The sequence below is a fragment of the Columba livia genome, chromosome 6 (genome assembly GCF_036013475.1).
Source record: "Columba livia isolate bColLiv1 breed racing homer chromosome 6, bColLiv1.pat.W.v2, whole genome shotgun sequence".
NCBI lineage: Eukaryota > Metazoa > Chordata > Aves > Columbiformes > Columbidae > Columba > Columba livia.
In genome coordinates, this window is record NC_088607.1 from 13,071,934 (window position 1) to 13,093,553 (window position 21,620).

At 37.8% G+C, this 21,620-nt stretch overlaps 1 protein-coding gene across 2 annotated transcripts in view; it reads left to right on the forward strand.

The window, feature by feature from the left end:
• Window positions 1-21,184, forward strand: part of CFAP43 (cilia and flagella associated protein 43) — a 46,232-nt gene extending 25,048 nt beyond the window's left edge. For both annotated transcript variants that reach the window (XM_065067097.1, XM_065067098.1), the window contains exons 16-39: window positions 273-425; window positions 868-998; window positions 1,705-1,870; window positions 2,443-2,544; window positions 4,130-4,207; window positions 5,471-5,596; window positions 6,052-6,156; window positions 6,863-6,979; window positions 7,434-7,589; window positions 7,732-7,938; window positions 8,728-8,817; window positions 9,629-9,706; window positions 10,348-10,473; window positions 10,989-11,108; window positions 11,188-11,295; window positions 11,975-12,061; window positions 13,495-13,583; window positions 13,983-14,190; window positions 14,985-15,097; window positions 15,902-16,058; window positions 16,901-17,065; window positions 19,039-19,119; window positions 20,169-20,322; window positions 20,960-21,184. In XM_065067097.1, the coding sequence (XP_064923169.1) occupies window positions 273-425; window positions 868-998; window positions 1,705-1,870; window positions 2,443-2,544; window positions 4,130-4,207; window positions 5,471-5,596; window positions 6,052-6,156; window positions 6,863-6,979; window positions 7,434-7,589; window positions 7,732-7,938; window positions 8,728-8,817; window positions 9,629-9,706; window positions 10,348-10,473; window positions 10,989-11,108; window positions 11,188-11,295; window positions 11,975-12,061; window positions 13,495-13,583; window positions 13,983-14,190; window positions 14,985-15,097; window positions 15,902-16,058; window positions 16,901-17,065; window positions 19,039-19,119; window positions 20,169-20,322; window positions 20,960-21,117 (3,075 nt within the window). In that variant the 3' untranslated portion in view covers window positions 21,118-21,184. The remainder of the gene's footprint in view (window positions 1-272; window positions 426-867; window positions 999-1,704; window positions 1,871-2,442; window positions 2,545-4,129; window positions 4,208-5,470; window positions 5,597-6,051; window positions 6,157-6,862; window positions 6,980-7,433; window positions 7,590-7,731; window positions 7,939-8,727; window positions 8,818-9,628; window positions 9,707-10,347; window positions 10,474-10,988; window positions 11,109-11,187; window positions 11,296-11,974; window positions 12,062-13,494; window positions 13,584-13,982; window positions 14,191-14,984; window positions 15,098-15,901; window positions 16,059-16,900; window positions 17,066-19,038; window positions 19,120-20,168; window positions 20,323-20,959) is intronic.
• The last annotated feature ends 436 nt before the right edge of the window (window positions 21,185-21,620 follow it).

Genomic DNA, 21,620 nt, shown 5'->3' on the forward strand with positions numbered 1-21,620 from the left:
AAGAGGGTGGATTCCAGAGGGAAACACTTTTCCTTGACAGGTCTCATACTTTTTAAGCCAAGAAACTCCAGGCCCAAACATACTGAATACAGACCCTTTTGAAGAGATAAGAAGCAAATCAGCAGCATAGCAATGGTATTGCTTCTGAGCTCAGTAATCCAACAACTTTTTAAATTGCATGTGATAACCCAAAAAGCTATCATTATTCTTCTCAAAATGGCATAGATATTTCTATCATCTGAACTGCTGCTGATGTTTTATTTGTTTGGCAGAATATGTCAAAAGATCTGTCAGTATTTTCATCAACAAAAAGGACTCCGAGCAATCAGTTTGGATCAGGGTTCCTCTGTTTATCACCCAACAGCCAGTGGCTGGCGTCAGCAGCAAACAATGGTGTTTTGATCATCTATCATACTTCTACTATGGTAGGTAGGCATCAAGGCACAGGCTTTGTTTTGTTTATGTGAGAAAGAGGTGTGAAAGCTACTTTCTTGAACTGTAAGCTTGTCTTCACTTGAATGTAAGGTGTTCCGGAAAAATGTATGTTGAACGTTAACTGACATAACATAATACAGTACAATTGTTTTTATAATGAACGTGTATATGATCATACAAACAACTTACTTTCTTGTCTAGTAAATCTTAGGGTAGATAATTTTACTATTCTTCTTTATCTCCTGCAAAATCAATTTACTAGAAAATTTCCACATCTGTAGTCAAAAATTATAAACTCATAAATCCTAGTCTTTTATTTGCTTTGGATTGACATTTTGGATTGACTTTTATCAAACAATAAAGAACCGTAATTTACAGACATATTCCATTAGAACAACATATTTGCTGATGCTGCTTCTATAACTTTTCTAGGACATACTTGCTCAAAAACACTGTCACTCATATCAAGGAGGAGGAATCAGATCCATGGTATTTTCACTGGATGGCAAGTTTATCCTCGTTAATGGCAAAAATGATGGTGCCCTTGTGTGTCTGCAATGGAAGTATGTATAAAGTGGCAGATTTATATTGGTGGTGTAAATTCTTGTATCCTGACAGACTAACTTTTGCACATACTTGTGATTTTAGACTTCCTTTTTATTAGTCCCAAAGTAAGAAGAAGAATTGGATAGAGATAAAATAATTTCTCTTGTCTTTAGAAGCAGCCCCCCCAGCTCATGAAAAGACCTGTTTTTTTTGGTGTGGTTGCAAATACAGGATTAAGGAGTATCTTCTGATAAGTATTACCCACAGTGAGCTTCTCATGACCCTATATAAACCACCTGGAAGGGGCTCTCTGGGGATGTAAGGGATGTAATCTCATGAGACACTACTTTAACTCAGTGATTTGGAGACTTTACAGCTTTAATGGGAATTGAACTGTGGCTCTGGAGAGCTCTTAGAAGACATTAGGAGTAAGAGGCACTTGAAACGACAGCTTTTCTATGGTAGAACAAATATTTAGGTAGATGCATAGATTGAAGATGACTCTGCCAGAGCAGTATCTCAAATCTGGGTAGCCCATATTTCAGAATTTCTAATTCTGTAAAAGCCTCACTTAATTATCGAATTCTAGAATTCAAACAATATTGAATCATACTTAAAAATATAAACGTTTTTAAACAACTTATAATTGTATAATAATATTTCGTACTTCATCCTTTACCATAATACACAAAAAAATACATTGGTTCCCTTTCTGTTTACTAGGAAGATGAAGAAAACTGAAGTTAAGGAAGCTGATATTCACTGGCGATCTCTTCTTGCTATACTGAACACGTCTACTTCAAATGAAAATGTTGCTTTACAGTCTATGGAAGAGTGGCAGTCTGAACCAGAATCCACATCAGGATCACTTCCAGAAGAGAAATTTAAGGTGTTTTCTCTATTTTCATGGGGAAAGAATATTTGATCATGATCCTAAAATTACACATCATAAAAACTGTCCTCAAAACAAACACTGATCCTTCTATACAACTAGAATAGCCCTCAGAATAGGCTGAATATGCTTAGTTATCAACTTGTGGAATAGTATTATCAAAGAAATGCAATAGTTTTGGGAAGATGACATTCACATCTTCAATTTCACTTGGTTTCTTCAGCCACAGAAAACTCTGTGAAAAGTCAATTTCTCCTCATGGGAAGTTATGTGTCATACTCAGTGGAATGTTACTGCTATACATTGTGTGTTACTTCTTGTATTTATTTCTATTGAAAAAGCAAACCAGTGATTACAGTCAACCCTTTTGGGTCAAAAGCCTTTGCATAAGAGCAAGAGTTTGCAGGATCAAATCTGTGGACTGGTTAGGGAATAGAAATGTTGAAACAGTCTCTGGAATTTGGTGGTGGTGGTGTTATTTCTAATGTCTGTCCATTTTTTATCTTATTTCTGTCTCTCTTTCATTCTCTCTAAGTACCTGAGATGGATGTTTATATCCTTAATTTCAGGAGGAATCTTCCAGTGTAGATGTGACAGAAGACGGAAACATCCCCAGTTTGTATTCAGACAGTACCGATGAAATGACATGGCTAGGTCAGAAAATAAAGAAGGTACTTTCGTAGAACAAGTATTAATCAAAGCTGGAGTTTTCAGGAGTCAGTAGTGATTTGGGGTGCCAAATTATATGCTGTAAAGGAATCTATTTTCTAAAGCTTCTCTGACATTTGGACCTCTCTTTCAGACATTGTGATCTAGACTTTTAGAAATCCTAGGTCAAGGTTATAAACACATCCCTGCAGGTACCTGGCACAATAGGAGCTCTAAAGACCAAAAGACCACTTCTACACAAGGAATAAACTTAAAAAAAACCAAACCAAAACAAAACAAAAACAAACAGAGAAATTGTCTTCCTTTAGAAACTTATAACGACTCTTTTGTTCTAAATGTCAAAAAGTTGCACAGATTATTATCAGAAACAAAGCAGGTGCTTTCTTTTGCCCAAGGGCCAGAGTACCGAATTCTGCAGCACTGATAAATCAATAGTTAACAATATGACATTAATTACAAAACCCTTGAGGTTTATTTCAGGTTAAGGTTGAGGAGAATATGTTGTGTAACCAAAGTTTTTATAGGTCAAAGTCTATCAAAGGTTTGTCCACAGAGAGGGGGATTTAGTGCTTTATGAGCCTGGAAATCCTGTGTTAATGTTAGCATAGATTATTTTTTTTTACAGATGTTAGCATATCCTTTCTGATATGAGCCAGAGCCTGGTATTTTGTCCAGCTTTTGGGGTTCAATGATAGGACAAAGCAAAATACCATTGTTTTCTGGGTGATCTCAGGAGTGACTTTCTAAATTAGGATGCAGTTTCACAAGTGGCCCAAGTCAATCTAAGACATACTGCCACTGAAAGTGGCATCATCTCCATCCTCTTCCCAGACATGTATTCCTGTTTCTGCTTTCATGCTGACACTCACACTTTGGTGTCTCTGTTGAGATTTTTTGGCAAATTTATGTGACTGTGCATACACACAAGTACCACATGACAGCTAGGAATAAAGGTTGAAGGGTAGCAACATTGTCATCGTTTTTTTAAGCTTCTCATTAATGTCCTAAGAGACTGCATCTGACTTTTAGAGGATGCATTCCATCCAATGTCAGAATTATACACCCCTTCCTTTCAATCAACAGCCGTCATCCTACTCAAAGTTGTAAAGTTTAGAAAGCAAATTCCAGAGGTGCAGACTAATTGCAAAATTTTCCCTAAGAGATGAATTGCCAAGGCTGTAGGGGCAAAGAAATTTTCACTGCTTCCAGAATGAATGATAGATGTTAGTTTACTTGTGTCTCTAAATGTCCCACAGGAAATGCCTAGTGACAATGACAGATCTTATTCTGGCAGTAGGTTTTACCCTGTTTATTGTGTCTGTAATTATTTCACTTGTAATTACTTCTTCAATATTTTCTTTCTTTTAAGCTCTATTGCTGTACAAGTAGTTTACAATGTGACCTGATTGTACAATCTTTTTTTCTCTTGAGCAATTCTAAGAATCATCTTATTGAATTAGGATTGTCTGTTTCTGTTATTAATCCCTTTGAGTTTTGTTTTCTGTACAGATAATTTTCCTTTAGATTATTTCAATATTTTCTTCTAGTTTATTTTTGTCTTTCAACCATATATTTGTTTTATGTCAGGTCATTAGAGAAGAGACTCAGAGATTTGCTAACCAGAAGAAGGAGCTCCAAATGGGAATTAAAGAGCTGCGTAAAACTGTGAGTTTCTTACAAGGGTAATGGCTTTGCTTACCAGTTTTGATTATAAGTACACTTCTTTTATGGCTATCAGCTCTAGCACTCAATTACATTTTTGTCATAAACTCTGAGCAGACAGGTAATAAAGAAATGTGTTTCTTCAGGGACTGTATGCTGAACCTGTCAGGAACTACTGTCTAGGTCTTGGTTTCCTTTGCTCCATATAAATATTTTGTGCCACTTTTATACGTTGAACAATCGATACCCTCAGCAAGCTAGTTTCTGCCTGTCTAACAACCTTCCATTATAGCAATTACTGTCCTTTCCTCTTCCTTCTGTTTCCTTCCATAAAACTGCTGTCTGCCAGAGGATAAAGCAGTCACCTAGACCGGTCTGCCCAGGGCCGTGTCCAGACAGATTTGGTTATGTCCAAGGATGGAGACTCCATGACAACCTGTTCCAGTACTCAGTCACCTTCACAGCTAAAAAAGTGTTTCATGATGTTTGGGCAGAACCTCCTGTGTTTCAGTTTGTGTCCATTGCCTCTGGTCCTGTCACTGGGCACCACTGAAAAGAGCCTGGCTCTGCCCTCTGTGCACCCTCTCTACAAGTATTTATATACGCTGATGAGATGCCCCACGAGTAATTTCTTTTTTAGAACAGTCCCAATTCTCTCAGCCTTTCCTTGTACAAGAGATGCTCCAATCCTGTAATCACCTCCATTGGACTTTCTCCAGTACCTCCCTCAACCTGCTGGCAACACTGTCAGTATAGCCCAGGACACCATTTGCCTTTTTTGCCTCAAGGATGTGTTGCTGGCTCATGTTTGATTTGGTGTCCACCAGGACCACAGCTACTTTTCTGCAAAGTTGTTTTCCACTTGCTGAGCACCCAGCATGTCCTGGTGCATGGGGCTATTCCCCGCCAGTTGCAGGATTTTGTGCTTCCGTTGGTTGAACTGTATGAGGTAGATAATGACTAAGTGATAACAACTTAATGAAGCTTTCAGAACCAGAGAATAAAGAATTGTGCACTACACATTCTTAGAAAGGATGCACAACTTGACATATAACATCCAAATCAACTTTAAGAGAAAGATGAACCAAATTCACATAGTACTCTGTCACTAGCTACAGGCAGCACATTCTATCAATTACCATGATGTGGTTAAAAGTGGAGGCAATTAAAATAATTTTATCTGATATCAAGTTCTACAGTGTTAAAAATAGGACTTCCTCTATTTACATTCAAATTACTTTTAATTCCTTATTTTTAAAAAAACAGATTCAGAAAATGATGCATGAAAATGAACAGGTGCCAGACATTGAGAAACTGGAGCAGCGGGAATTCAACCTGGATACAGAAGAACAGGAAAGAGCACAAGCAAAGGCTGAAGAAGAAGTGGCCAGGGTATGACAGAATGAGGAGAGAACATTTTAAAACTAGCAGTAAAAAGGAGAAAAAATGATTGAAGAACAGAGGATGATCTCAAAGTTGCTGTTCACTGCTGAGAAACAGGAAAAGTTAAAAGTATTTTAAGTCACTTTCTGAAGCAGGTGAAACTGCTGATGTAGACATTGCTGATTGGAACATGATCTATGCCAGAAACTATAAGTCCAACACTGTGGCCTTGGAAATATTTCTTAAGTTCTATAATGTTTTTCTTCACATATACAATGATGCCTTTCAGTAGCAGTAGTAATATGCAATATAGTTTTTGGAGAAGATAGGTGCAATAGTCTAAGATGATGAAATATTGGTAATTCATTTCATCTCTTAGGTTTATTTCAATAACTCGATACAAATTGCCCATATCTTCCTATTTTCCACAATATCTTGTTACTTTCTTTTCTGTGTCTTGAAAGGTGAGGAAGCAGATTGAGATGGAGAATTTAGCCAACCGCTATTTGCAGGATGTCATCAAACAGGAATGCTGGGATGCCATGTGTGTAAAAGGACGTGCAGTTAAGGTAACCTCTGCTTTCTAACTCATTTTCTGCAGTAGTTTATTGATTCCTTAAGGCACAGAAGCAACATAAATAGAAGTTTAACACATTTCTGATTTGCTTATGGTATGGTACTTCTTCCCAGGGCTCATGCACATCTTTTATTCTGTTCTTTTTATCTGAGCCTGGCTGATTTTACCTTCTAAGATGGATAAGAGTGCTGATAAGCAAATAGGTAACTCTTTAATTCCTTTTTTTCAGAGACTATCTTTCTGCAGTGTTGCTAAAAGGAAATGTAAATGTTTTTCTTCTGTGTGCAATCAGTATGACTTCTGCTACATAGAGCATAAAGGCAAAATTTAACCCTCATTTTGCCTGTTTTAAACAGAGGGAGATCACTCAAACTGATGGTACTGGATTATTTCCAGGGTGGTGAAAGACCAAGTCATTTTACAAAAAATCTAGTTCTAGTTCTAGTTGAATTCTGTGGATAAAGAGGCCATATCCATTGAATGTTCGAAAAAAAAATTCACTACCAAAAAGACAAATGTTTTTTGTCTTACCCTTGTATTTTTACTATATTGTCTCTATTAACTGATCCTCAATTTTATTCTTGATTTTAAGAAGCTTTTCTAACTATTTAGCATTCAGGTATTGAACAAATGAATTGATAGATGTATTCTGAAGAGCTTTGTGGTTTTATTCTTTTTTTTTTTAAAAAATTGAACAGTGCTTCCATACAGCTTGTGAAGTGAAGAATTATCCACTGAAGGAACGTAGTGAAGAAGAGCTGGAAACTTTGGAGAAAGTTCTCCGGTTAAAGAAGATGGACACAGCTGATCCTAAGGTACAGTCTCTCTGAATTACAGCACAAAGGCACTTCAAAACAGGATGTTCTGAGTTGGCATCTTAACCACTGTTTACATAGGTATATTTCTAAGGTGCATTTTCTTGCTGTAGAAATTGTCAAAATATTTTTTAAGATAAATAAACATGAAATGTGGTGGTTTTACTCAAAACAAATGTATTAGTATTAAAGAATCATAGAATAGCTGAGGTTAGAAGAGCCCTTTGGATGTCATCTAGTCCAACACTCCTAGAGCACTTTATTCAGGGCTGTGTCCAGTCAGGTTTGTAATATCTCCAAGGATGGAAGATTCCATGACCTCTGTGGGTATTATTTTATTGTATTATTCTGATCACTGAACTTAATTGCAGACTATAACATCTAGAAATTTTTCATCCATGTGCCACTGGATTGTGTACAAAATTAACACAGTTATCGTGTTTGTGATATTCAGGTTCAGGAGAAAAATCATGAGATGGCTGATGATAGTGCATCCTACTGCCTGGTTGGAAGTCTGAGCTCTCAGTATGGTGGAGACACATCTGTCCTGTACCAGCAATGGGACTTGCAGACCAGAGAGCAGAAAGTCAATCAGATAATATTATTGCAGGTGATATGTTCTTAAATTTGTATTACTGCGGTGACACTGTTGGTTTTCACAGCAGCCACAGCCACTGTTAAATTTTGGGCATGCTCACACTATACAATGGAGAGTTGCACAATATTGCTGTTTCCCTTTTTTGGTATTTCAGGACATAATTTACAAATTGAAAACTGCTTTTAACAAGGAATTTGACAGAGTTGTACGACAGAAGGAGCAGGAGATTGCACGAGTGAAAGAAAGAAACCTGAGGATCCAAGAAATCTTGGCCCAACTTGAGCTCCGAGTGGAATTGTGGGAGCCAGCTCTTACAGATGACGAGATGCCAGAGCGAGCACTCACAGTTCAGGATTCAGAGGTGTCTGAAAAATAAATCTTTCTCTTTCACCCACTCAGATACAGTTCTCAAATTCTTCTCATTTCCAGACACTGTGTCAGTACTGAAAAGCCTTAAAACTGATGTGTCTGTGTACTTAAAATAATCTTTTTGACTCTTTTGCTTCTTTTTCCTTTTTATAATAGGTAGAAGCTCTAAATAAGTCAATCTGAAATGAATAAAATGTATACAATCTTCATTTATTGTTAAAAGTTTTTAATTGTCCATAAATTAGGTAGAAATTCCCCTTGTTCCTGACTGTAAGATTCAAACCAGGCTTGCAGGGATTATTTCCATAGATGAGCATTTCTCTGTTTTCTATGAGCACCATTTTGAAACTAAGTAGTTTCAAAGTATCTAGGTACCAAAGCATACTTAGTACTGTACTTATAAATTCAATTGCTAATTTATAAAGAAACACCATATTTATTACGTAATATATTCCACTGATCTTATCTGCTTTTTTGGACAGTCTTTCCCCGTTTCTCTCTTCTCTACCACCAGTCTGAGTTATTCCACTGTCAGAAAAGGTATGCACAAAACACAGCCATCATCAACAAAAATGATGATAGTTTGTATTTTAGTATTTTGAAAATATAGCTTTTGGAGCTTTTAAAAAGAAAAATTTTTACTTGAGAAATATTATCATAGGGCAGAGATACTAAAAGCATTAAGAATTAGTATTACATCATCTTTCCAAATGTTCGTAGTCCGTGTGTGATCACATTTGGAGAAATGAATCCTGATATGAATGTCATTTTCTTCCCTCAGATTAAAGCTGAAAAATACTTGACTCAAAAAGAGAGAGAGAAAGCAGAAATGATGGCTAAGCTTGAAATGGAAAGACGCTTTGCTGATAAGGTACTTATAGTACTCTTTTTACTGCATAGGCCTTTGCCTATTAGGCAAATTTATTAATTTTATTTATTGCCTGTTAGGTTTATTGAAACACTGCACTGGAATATTCCAGTAATATAGTGTGGGAGAATAGATTTAAGATGGTAGGTAATTATGACGTGTGCCTTTTCCCTCTTATTACCGTTTACAATCAGAACTGCATAGACCAGCAGGGGGAAGAAAAGATTTAGTGTTAGGCTCACAATTTTAAAAAATGTGCTTACTGACAATTAAAAAGACCATATCAGGTGACTGGGGACTAGATATGTTTCTAAATACATTCTACTGCTTAACTAAGAGCCTTGTGCTTGATATGTATTTGTTGACTGAATAACCCCTGTTCTTCAGGGATCAAACTAAAATATCATAGTACTTTCCTCTGGCTTTAAAATGCATCTGTGAAAAGCCTAAGATGGTTCTGGCCTCAAAAGAGATGCGCAATAAGACAGTAACGCTACCACTTCCTTCATCCTAGCCTGCCAACTGACCAGAAGTAGTCTATGCCTGTGTATTCTTTCCAAACCTGCCAGAATGGCAGCATCCGAAATGGCAGTTTTAGTAAGTTATTTGGCATATGAACATCGTCCACCAGAAAAAAAAATCTCTGAGGCTTTTAGCATATTTCACATACATCACTGAAGAGCCTTAATCTCCTAGTGACACGCTTTATAATCAAATGGGTGATATAGAGGTGAACTACGCTATTATAATTCCCAAAACTTCCATTAATTACAATTCCTTTTGCACCCTAAAATATTTTTGTGGCCATTCCCAGGACAATGACAGACTGCGTGCTCTTGATGACATGATGGGTGGAGTACTAGAAGTCAAAAAGGAGGACATCTTGAAACTGGTGAGCTGTGTTTCTGCCATATCATTGAAGTAGTTTGTGGGCTTTCAAGGAAATGTGAAATTCAACTAGAGAACTGTAGAACTGTATTGCTGGGGGAATGGTCTGTTATCCATGGCTGCGATCTTACAGAAAGACACTGTGTTCCATTTAACTCAGCAAAGATAGATAGTACAGTAGTAGAGGAAGGAAAGAATGTCAAGGAGTGTCACAGAAAAAGGATAGGGCAGACCCAAGCACTGTCCCTGGAATTGATCCATTTTGGAAAATTAGGACCCCACTTAGAAGTGTACATTAGCATGGAGTAAGATTTGGGGTTCTGAAAGAGAAAATATTATACATCTTGTACCAATAGTAGTATGTTTGAGTACAAAATACTCATATTTTACAAGATTGAGCAGTGAACTCCTGTAAGCAAGTGAAAGAGAAAAGCACAATATACATACATGAAAACTACTGGTGCAACCAACAGACTAGAGAAACAGAACATATCTGTTACTTAGACTTAAGGCTCATTTACATCACTTATCTTACTTGGCACTAAGAAATACCTTTCATTGAGTTTGATGTGTGCTGTAGTTTGTTAGTGCGCTGATGGAGACATAATATGGCTTTTGAAGCATATTTGTCTTTAATACTTCCAGGATATTCCTCCACCTGCTTTTATATCCAAGCCTGAGCATCTTTTGACTGATGAAGAAAAGAAAATACTTGGAAAACATGAGGAAAAAGTCAAAGAGCTAAATGAAGAAAAAGAAAAGTATAGGATGGTAAATTAAAATGAGTGGTTTTGTTCACAGTGCTCATGACCAAAGCTTCTGACCTTTCTCAGGAGATACTTCTAAAAACAAATACTAATAAATAGAATAAGTGAAGAACAAATGAAGAACAAAGATGATGTAGCACATAAAATAAGTCCTAACTTAGTAAAAGAAGGCAATCTCTACTTATACCAATCAATATGTGTCAAAATTAGTGATATATGACAAAAGGTAACTTTCCTTCACAAATGTACTAGTATTCCTATTTTTTTTTTCAGCTTCTATTCCCAGAGTGGCTGATGCCATACACAAATAATACCATTATATTTATCCTTCAAAATGGTAATTGGACAACATAACTTGGTAGCCTGGCAGCACTCTCCTTCCAAACAAGTAATTTCTGGGACCTTTTGGCTGAAGGATACAGTTCCATATTGTGCTTTCTCTAGTATCTGATATACTATATCAGAGCTTCTTTGTTCCTCCAAATGCAATATTGTTGCTTTTGCCCTTCCCTTCCCCAGGCACTGCAAAATGAATTGAAGAAACTTGAAGGTTCCATCCAGGAAACAACACAACAATTTGATAAGACTGTGTGCAAACTCTCTGAAAGGAAAGTGAAATTAGAGATGGTCATCTATCAGGTATTGCAAAGAACATTAATTTTTTTTCTGCCTCTGTGCAGCAGGAATGGTAAGATTTTCTATTACAATCTTTTCACAGGAAGAACTCAAAATACTCAATCTTGTTTATGCTTTACTGTTGGATGAAGAGTTGGACACTAGAGAAGCTGGACTTCATAATTTCCTGACGAAAAAGCAGAAAGAAAAAGCAAGTTATTCTTTAGAATGCTTTTCTTAGGAAAAGTGTAATATTTACAGTATATTTTCTTGTGGAAGCTGCTTTCCAAATCAAAATTTTGCCATAATTGATTTTCTGACAATTTACATGGTCACTGACTTTTTTTTCTTGTCAAACACAACAAAATGGACTTCCTAGCAGAGTATAAGCATTTAACAGCCTTGATAAAACAGATAAGCTTATTATCCTGACACATAGCAGAACAGGGAAACTGCATTCTAAAGTGAAGAACCATCCGCTGAACAGCATCTGAGAATTTTTGCCTGGTCTTGAACAGCATTTGAGAACATTTGACTGGTCTTACCTGTGCTGACATGAAAGGAAATCTCTGCAACAGAAAACAAGTATCAACATAGGTTCTTACATTCAAAGATTAAAAGGAAGAGTTATAATAACTTGAATAAGCTATTTCTTACACAGATTTCTTACTTTCTTAAGCAGTGGCCTAGTTTAATTTTGTATCTGCTCACCTTTTAGCAGTATCTACAAGTAACCACTTGAAGGAGGCTTTCTATTGTTAGTAAAAAAAAAAGCTCACAAGGTTTTCTCTAGAAATAAGAAAGTGTCAGCTTCATCAATGTATATAAATGGCCACTCAATGCTTTTGCTGACTGACTTTCACTCCTGAAATCTTTTGGTTTTTCTATAGGTCAAGACTGCAGGAACAATCCAGGCTACAGAAGATAAAATGGAGGCTTACATAGACACCTATGAAAATGCGATAGATGAAGAGAAGGTGAGACTCTCAGCAAACACAAGGAGGTTCAGAAATTCAAAAGTTAATGCTGTGTCTTCACAGTATCACAGTATGTTTGGGATTGGAAGGGACCTCAAAAGATCATCTAGTCCAATCCCCCTGCTGGAGCAGGAACGCCTAGGTGAGGTCGCACAGGAACATGTCCAGGTGGGTTTTGAATGTCTCCAGAGAAGGAGACTCCACAACCTCCCTGGGCAGCCTGTTCCAGTGTCTGTCACCCTCACTGAGAAGAAGTTTCTTCTCAAATATAAGCGGAACCTCTTGTGTTCCAGCTTGATCCCATTACCCCTTGTCCTATCATTGTTTGCCACCGAGAAGAGCCTGGCTCCATCCTCATGGCACTCACCCTTTATATATTTATAAACATTAATAAGGTCACCCCTCAGTCTCCTCTTCTCCAAACTAAAGAGACACAGCTCCCTCAGCCTTTCTTCATAAGGGAGGTGCTCCACTCCCTTAATCATCTTGGTTGCCCTACGCTGGACCCTCTCCAGCAGTTCCCTGTCCTTGAACTGAGGGGCCCAGAACTGGACACAATATTCCAGATGTGGTCTCACCAGGGTGGAGTAGAGGGGAAGGAGGACCTCTCTCGATCTACTAACCACCCCCTTCTAATACACCCCAGGATGCCATTGGCCTTCCTGGCCACAAGGGCACAGTGCTGGCTCATGGTCATCCTGTTGTCCACCAGGACCCCCAGGTCCCTTTCCCCTACACTGCTCTCTAATATGTAATTTCCCAACCTATACTGGAACCTGGGGTTGTTCCTGCCCAGATGCAGGACTCTACACTTTCCCTTGTTAAATTTCATCAGGTTATTCCCCGCCCAACTCTCCAGCCTGTCCAGGTCCCGCTGGATGGCAGCACAGCCTTCTGGTGTGTCAGCCACCCCTCCCAGCTTAGTGTTATCAGCAAACTTGCTGATAGTACACTCAGTTCCCTCGTCTAAATCATTAATGAATATATTGAATAATATTGGCCCCAGTACTGACCCCTGAGGCACTCCACTGGATACTGGCCTCCAACTAGACTCTGCACCATTGACTACCACTCTCTGGCTTCTCTCCTTAAGCCAGTTTGCAACCCACCTCACTACTCTATTGTCTAGACCACACCTCCTCAACTTAGCTGTGAGGATGCTGTGGGAGACTGTGTCAAAGGCTTTACTTGATAATAAGAAGAAAATACTTCACTGTAAGCATGGGAGGAGTTCTGGTCAACTTGCTGATCACTGAGATGAAGCAGTAAAGGAGAGTATGCGCATAGAAGAATTTATGAAATAGTCCAGATTGCTGTGATGCTTGGGAGCAGTTGGAAAAACACCATATTCTGTATTTCTAAGACATGGGCAGGTTGATGCTTTTTTAAAAATAACATTGTGGTAACAAGGAAACCTTCTGTTTCCCTCCTAGAATGTGGAATATGGTTTTGCTAAGGAGTTTGCTGATGTACCTGCCAATCTCCTTGCTGAACTTTACCAGCTTTACAGACATCGACCAAAGTAAGATCCCTCCTGATTCCATCTCTTTAAATAGTAATATAGCTTGTGTGTCAAGAATGAAAATGCTATTTATTTCAGTAGTCTAAATTATTTTTATAATTAGTAGACTGCTTTTTTTTTTTTTTCAGTTAACAATGGTTGATTTCCTATCATAATACTAACAACTGCTATTTTGACTACTTACATTTCCTTTTTCATCCTACACTATCTATTTTAAATGCAATCTAACTAAACATCCGGTCTCAAAAACATATTTTCTTGTTTTGTGTAAGATGCAGTCTTACCTATTTGCTCTTGGTAAGAGGCTGAGTGTATGAAATGTTCTTAGTTGTTTGTCAGCTTCTCTTATGCAAGAAAAAATAAAAAAGAAATACTGTTTGTACTATGTATGTGCACTAGGATCTCAAGGACACAAATGCTCCTAGACAGTGCTAACCCATACCAGGATTGTTCAAACTCAGCTGAAAATTACAAAGATGCACTTACCACTTTAATGAAAGCCATGGATGAACTGGATAGCCCTGAGCACATGCCTAATGGCTTAGACCCATCTATATGGGAAAATTTTTGTCTAGCTAGACGAAATAAAATGGAGAGTGAGGAGCTGGTATGTAAAATTCTTTATTTTGCCAGTATACTTCTTGATATTTTCAGGTCTTAAACTTCTGTGGAGTTCAAGCTTAGGGTCAAGCTAGTGGTGAGCTGACAATGCAGCATACATAAACTGCACTTAAGTTTGAAGGTTGCTTCTTAACACATTCAATTCAGAATAATAGAAAAGTTATCAATAGAACCCAGCTCTAGTTTTCCTTCAGGGGAAAATTTAGCATATGAATGTGGATGGATTTGATCAGAATGATTGTGACCTTGACACAGTTTCATTTAAAAAAAAAAAAAGAAAGCTGATTTTCCTTTTCTCTATCCATACCAAAAAACCATTAAGGTATTCGATTTCCATGATCTGTTGGAGTAATTCTCACCCATTAGAATTCTACCTTTGCACCAAAGCATTCTCGTAATTTTCTAGACCATCAAGAGCAGTTCTTGACAAAGGCTGTTGCTGGAAAGTTCTAGCAAGAGATTTGTTCATTTTAAAAGCATGAAGGTGTAAATCTGCATCATGCAGAGACAGAGATATGTGACCTTTGACCTAGAGAGAAGGAAATATTATTTCCCTTCATGTGAATAAACTATGCACAAATGAATAAATTTCCAAGCAGAGCGTAAGGATTGTAACCTCTGCATCTAATGTGCTCTGCTGGGATTTTCAAAATACCAAGCTGCATATTTTTGCAGACATATGTCTTCTTAAGAGCTTGTCTTCTCAGTTCTTGAAGATGCTTGTCCTGACATAGTGGTGAAGTTGAAAATGTTCAGAATGTCACGATGTTGCTTGCTTAGGTGAAGTGGAAGGCTCTAACACTGACAGAGATGCAGGGCTTTCTCCGGAGAAGAATGGATGACAATGAGAGGATTGAGTCAGAAATAGAAGACATTTTCGAAGAACTCACTTGGTAATTTTGTTTCTTTTCCTATGTTCAGCTACATTTTAATACTTCACCAACCCAGAACCCAAAGTTACATACAGAATTACACAGCTATGTTCTCCAACACTCTTTTATCTAGGATTCATCGAAGAGACCTATGGGATTGTTGAAATGAGGTGTTATTGCAGCATGTGTGCAGGCAAAAGCAGCTCTTAATCTACCATCTTAAGTAACAACATCAGTTCAATTCAAACTGACTGCCCCATAAGCTACATCATACAGTGAATACCCCAAAGCCTTTGAGGCCATACTTGCACTAGCTTGCTCAGTTAAATTTGGCTTTTGTAGGCTTAAGATAGAGTGATCAGTCCTAATTGCAAAGTGCTGCATGGTCACCTGACACCTGATTTCACTGAGCTGCTTGGACCTGCAATATTTCATTTTTTTCATGTACATTACATAATTTTCACATTCATTGTCATCCAGGAACAAACCCTAGAATAAACTGAACAAGAAAAGGGGTGTTGGCTGGGAGACTTCTCCATTTGCTTTTCATTTACTAAGATTTCTCTTCAGCAAGGATACTTTCTCTCAGAACATCTGCTACAGTGTGTTAAACTGAACCCAGTGGCTGAAAACTTCATGTATGGAAATAAGTTGCAAATTCTGTAGCCACTTTGTGTGCACATAGGAGACAGGCTGTCAAAGAGTAACGCCAGCGTGAATATACTACTTACCAGTAATAAATAAAAACATTTTTAGAATCATGGAAGGATTCATATAATCCCGCTGAAATCACTAAATATTTTTTGTTGTTTTCTGCCATTTTAGGCTGCAGGAGGAGAAGATGAAATTTCAGTTGAATTTGATTATCCAGTTTTTGCTAAAACAAGGACAGGTGGAATTGGAAAGTACTGAGATCCCAGAGTACAGTGATGCCATTCTCATTAAGAGGAGCGTTGTTGAAGAACTGAATTGCGCTATCATGGTAATTTACATTATCTGAAGGAAATGTAAGCTTTTCACACACATGTATTGTCCTTCAAGGGCTCTGTTTTTTCTCCAGTTTGACATCTAGTTTCAATTCATTACTACACATCAGTAGGCTCAATTGTAATCTAGAAACTGTTAAGAATCCTGTAATGTCTCTTATCGTGATGCAAAGATTGCAATTCCGAGTGCTTTCTTGATGTTTGATCAATGCAATTCACATCAATAAAATGGCAACCGTTTTTAGACACACCATCACTTACATACACACTGTAAATAGAAAATGCTAATATCCTGGGCACCATTCCAAAAATTCCCTGAAGGCAAACTTACTTATAGTTAAGAAGCACTTGAGCAGTAACTTACATTAAGATTTAAAAAACTAATACACTTTTTATGTAAGGTGAAATTGGTGATCCTACTTAAAACAGTTCTTCATATTCTTATTAAAAGTTCTTTTCTTAGGCATTCTAGCTGTACAAAGATTGCTTGTTACTGCTGCTGCACAAAGCCTTCAGCAACAGCTGCAGAATGACTTATACAGAGTAAGTTTAAATTCTGTAGAGTTAAAATGCCTTTGCATTCTTATAAAGACAGAAAGATGGAGAGAGAGGTTACTTGTAATTTTCTTCATCTCCTTCTATGACCCAAGGCTGTGACACTGAGCATTAAAGGGAACAAAATTCCACAAAAGATAAACATCTGGAGCAAAGTCTGGAAAGAGACATATAGCATGTTTTCCTTACTAAAAATGTAACTTTGGAAGCTTGCTCATCTGGTTGCAAATAATTATTCCTTAATCTGTAAAGTGTGTTGATGAAGATTAATCTACTTTTTCAGTATCAAGGAGAAAAAAAAATTGCTAGCATGGTGGAATATAAAGACTTCTCGAAAGGGATATTTAAACTGGAATGGGAACACAAGAAAATGAGAATGCAGATAGAAGATCTGAAGCAGAAGGCTCAGGATATCGTAACGCTATCTATTACAAAAGACCGCCAGCTGGTGAGTGACTTTCCCCAATTTATGTTTCGATCACAGAAAATTTTACTGCCCATACCTGTAAGACTGTTTATAACTCCTAAGGCTCTTACTACTATGAAGAAACCTGATGCCTAATAGGTCAACAATTCAGCTTTCAAAGGGAAGTTTTACTGTTGAGATTGATCAGTGAATTTGTTTGGGATGTTCGGGTGTAAACAAAACCATAATTAGCCTTAACTCTTAGTGTTTCAAAGTTGGCACTGGAGGTAAGGAATCAGGATTTTGCAGCCACAAGGAAGAGATCTAGTAAATAAAGCACCATAACTTCCTTTTAAGTGAAAGGCCTGAGGTGCCTCCATCTGGTATCTCACAGAAATACTGTAACTTTTGCTCAGTATACAAAGATGGAGCATTCCTACAGGAGCCCCACTGAGCCCCGCTCACTGCCATTTGTTGGCCCAGCAGCAGAAGGACAGGGAGTTGTTTGCAGGCAAGAGGCAGCAGCTGGCCTGCAAGTCAGCACCCACGGAGCTTTGAACAAGCCCAGCTGGCAGAGCAGAGAAGACAAGTAAAGGTTGTGGGAGAGAGCCCAGGGTACAAGTGAGGCAAGAGAGGAGGAAGAAGAGACGTTGTAGGGGAAGCCTGAGGGTATTGCTGTATAGCATGTAGAGGACTGCAAGAAAAGCTGATGGTTTTGTGGTGATGGGATGAGTGGCATAAAGGTTTGGAGTAAGGGATGTTGAAGGATGGGTAGGCTAGAGATATTGCAGTGTGGGGAAGCACCAAGGAAATGAAGAATGTTGGAAAGCAAGTAAAGATATTGCAATTCCATCAAAATAGCAAAAGAAAATCCAAAACACATGTTTTGCTTAAGCTTCATTTGTTTTGCTCCTCTCCAAACTATTTGTTCATTGCTGCATCACAGTCAAGGGACTTCTGTAACTAGCACCCACAAAACAGCTTTCCAAAGAGGTGATGTGCAACACACTGAAAAGTTCTTCTAGCAAACTTATCACCAGTGTTGCTGTTAAATGTTAGCTCTTAAACTTAATTTAAACTGATGAGCAGAACTGTTGCCCTTCAGAGAGTTAGACTTGCCAATAGCAAAGTCATATACCAGTTTAATCAGAATTTGAATATTCTGAGGGGCTTGCCTTCACTTTTTGAGTAGAAATGTGGGGTTAGTAGGAGAGACAAGGCAACTGAGACCCCAACAATAGGAACCGAAAGAAAGATGGCTTAGATAAATGCATGTGGGCAAAGACCTGAGAACACCTGGAATGAGGGCTGTTAGTGAAGTAGTAAGTGAAAGCTGTTTGGTGCTGTAGGCAAGGACCCTGCTGGATCTTTCCTGTTTCTTCTCTTCTAACTAGAGCTGTCCACAAAATTTTAGCTTTCACTTTGATGGGACAATACTCTGGAAAGATGAGTCTACAGAAACCTGTCTACTGCCTGTTATGGGTAATACAGCCTGTTTTACCATTTGTTATCTGATAAAGAGATATTTTAGTTGCAGTGAGCCCAACAAAAATATCTTTAATAAACTATCTGAAACCTGAATTAGTATGCAGATATAAGAACAATAAAAGAAGTAAGAATTACCCAGAAGCCACTTGACAGAAAATAATTGCTTTCTTCTGTGGCCTAAAGACAGACTGTATAACCCTTTGGCCTCCAGCTGTGTTAGCTTAGACTACCTTATTAGGAAAAGTATAGCTTGGGTTTCTTTACAACCTCACAACAAATTTGCTTAGTCTTTTTTTCCACTAACACATAACAGATAACATTATTTTTAACAGCTGTACAGTCTAGTATTCACACAGCATCCAAGAAGATCTTTACAATGTCCATTTATGATCAGTAGTAAGCCTTTCGACTGTGCAGAATTCTAGTTTTCTGAGTTTTACATAGTATGATTGTATTTACAGAAGCGTGGAATTGTTGAGAACAAACAGAATTAATAAGATGGTTTCTTTCTGGTTTCAATTCTTCAGTTTCTAACTGTGTTGAACTACAACAGCCGTATCGCCCACCACATTTCAGTGATGGAGCAGACTCTTGACATCATGGATCAGGTAAAACCTAAGTGAACCCCTACATTTGAAAGACACATCCTTAGTTTAAATGCAACTCCTCTCTTTCATTAGCAAGAGATGTTTGTAAGGAATAACCGCACCTGACGTGGGCGTGCTAACTCTTCAGCTACCCCAGGGCCTGTTGGAGCGTAGCCATAACAGCACTTGTGGATGGATCTGTATATCCATGTATTTATTCATCTGACTTTCAATAGTTTCTTCAGCTTGTGCAGAACTGTCTACAGCAGTGGTTCTCTGAAGTCTTTGGAGGTGGTCATCATACATATATATATTGCTGCATAGGTCAACCCTATAGAGAGAAATCTATTTGCTCTGTTACTGGAATCAAATGCTTTCCTTCCTGGACACCTGAATGCAGATCTGGTTATCACTTCTTGCGCAGCATCACCTATAGAAGTCACTCTTCTGTTTCTAATGAAGGATTCTTCCAGTCCTCACTGCTTAATAGTTCTCTCCAGGAGCACCAGCCTGTTCATAATAACACTCCTCCCCTATATTCAAAATAACACGGACACAACAATCTGATTTGCTGGCTCTGTCATCTGTTTCAACATTCAAGTTATTATCATCCTTGCTTTTAAGTGATTCTCCAGGTCTTTCTATCTGGCATCAGCCTCCTCTTCCTCTTCAAGCTTTAACATTTACCTTGTCCTCTTACAGTCCAACAGCTTCAGCACAACCAGCCTTCCTTCAGCAGCTCATGGCGAACAAGAGAGAATTCTCAACTCACTGATTTCATTGACTTTCTTTCTTCCCTTTGCTTTTCAAATTTTATCTTTAATATATCTCTCTCCCTTTGTTTCTTGTCTGCTACCTATATTAGAATTCCATAAAGCAAACTGAAATACAGTGTGTGTGAAAGACACTATATGAAGTAAAGCTAGAATGTGCTACTAGTCACATCAAAATACATAAAAGCTTATTGAGCTACCATGCAGCGCTTAAGATTATAGGTTTCCATCAAAAGTTTGTCTGAACAGCTTTTGTATAATCTCACATGTTTGCTTTATTCATTTGGAAATGGACAGCTGCACAAGAAGAAGGTGAAGAAACGTCAGAAAAGAATGAAAGAGCTGGAGAAATGCATCAGTTTAAAAGAACAAGAAAACTACAAGCTCAGCCTGGAGCTGAAAGAAATGCTTGTCTCTGTTTCAGAAAGGAGGTGGATCTTTAAGGCAGCCAGTGAGTCACAGTAATGTACTTTAAGTCACAAGTAAAAAACACTCAGAAAATATCTGCAAGCCCTGAAGTTCCAGTTCTCCATCAGCATCAGCTATGGGGCAAGAAGTGCCTGTTCATTACTATATGTGCACAATTAGCGCTGCCCTTTCTACCACAGCAATTTAACATCATTTATGTAAGAGCATACCTAGGAATTGTTGCTCTCGTAACCAAAATTAATTGACTAAATTGCTGAAACTATTAGAGTCATTAATATCTTCATTAGGCAGCATGTTTTTATTCACAGAACTGTTCAACTTACTTCTTTCCACACATTCAAATGAACAAAGTAACATGAAGTGGAAAAGGGTATTCACTGTTGGGTAAACTGTAGAGATGTTTCCACTAGTAAAAGAGTTACAGATTTTCAAAACAGTGGGTACTTGCTAGAAATTAAAGGAAGCATGCCCAGTGCCTTTTTGATATATTTTTTTTTTTTCTTTATTCAATACTATAAAGACTCTTAAACCCAGCTGTGAGCCTTTTTAAAAACACCTGCCTATTCTGTAAAGAACTTGGAATAACCTCAGGACAGGTCTGATATAGACTATGCATCCCCTGCAGGTACAGGCTAACCCTTGTATTTTGTTTTATGCAGACACAAAGCATGTTTCTGAAAAGTTGGCAAAGCAGCGTCACCAAGAGATTTTGAAGGAGAAACACCTACGTGATATCATAAAGAAACAGGAAGGAGAGTTCAAAATTCTTCAGGCAGAAGCTCAAAGACTGAGATCAAGAACATTTCCTGATCTTTAAAAATCAGACTTCAGGTAGATTTATAATACCATGGTCTTCTCAAATAAAAAGAGCTTTTCTTCCTGAACTTTTCTTTCCACAAGTGATTTCTTCTGTAATTTCTTTAAAGAGATAACTTCAGTTTGAAAGATGCATGTTTGTCTATATTGTATATTTTATACCTAGTCTTATCCCCATTATATTTCAGTTCATGAGATATATTTCTGCTGTTTTGATTATATGAACCATATAGCTCATTACAGAAAACAAAGGGTACAAGAAATTGTAGACTGAGAGAAGAACAGGTATATTTGTATATCCTTAGTCTGCAATATGCAATTGTAGAACATTTTGAAGGTGAAGTGCTGCTAGAAATCCATGAATTTATAACTGCTAAATTAATGTCTGTGGTTTTGACTTCATTTTGCTTTTTACAATATATTTACAGCTGCGAAGGCACAGCTGTAGGCTGCTGACAAGATGAAGGTATGCTCAGGCATGACCATGTGTGGTACCTGGCCTTG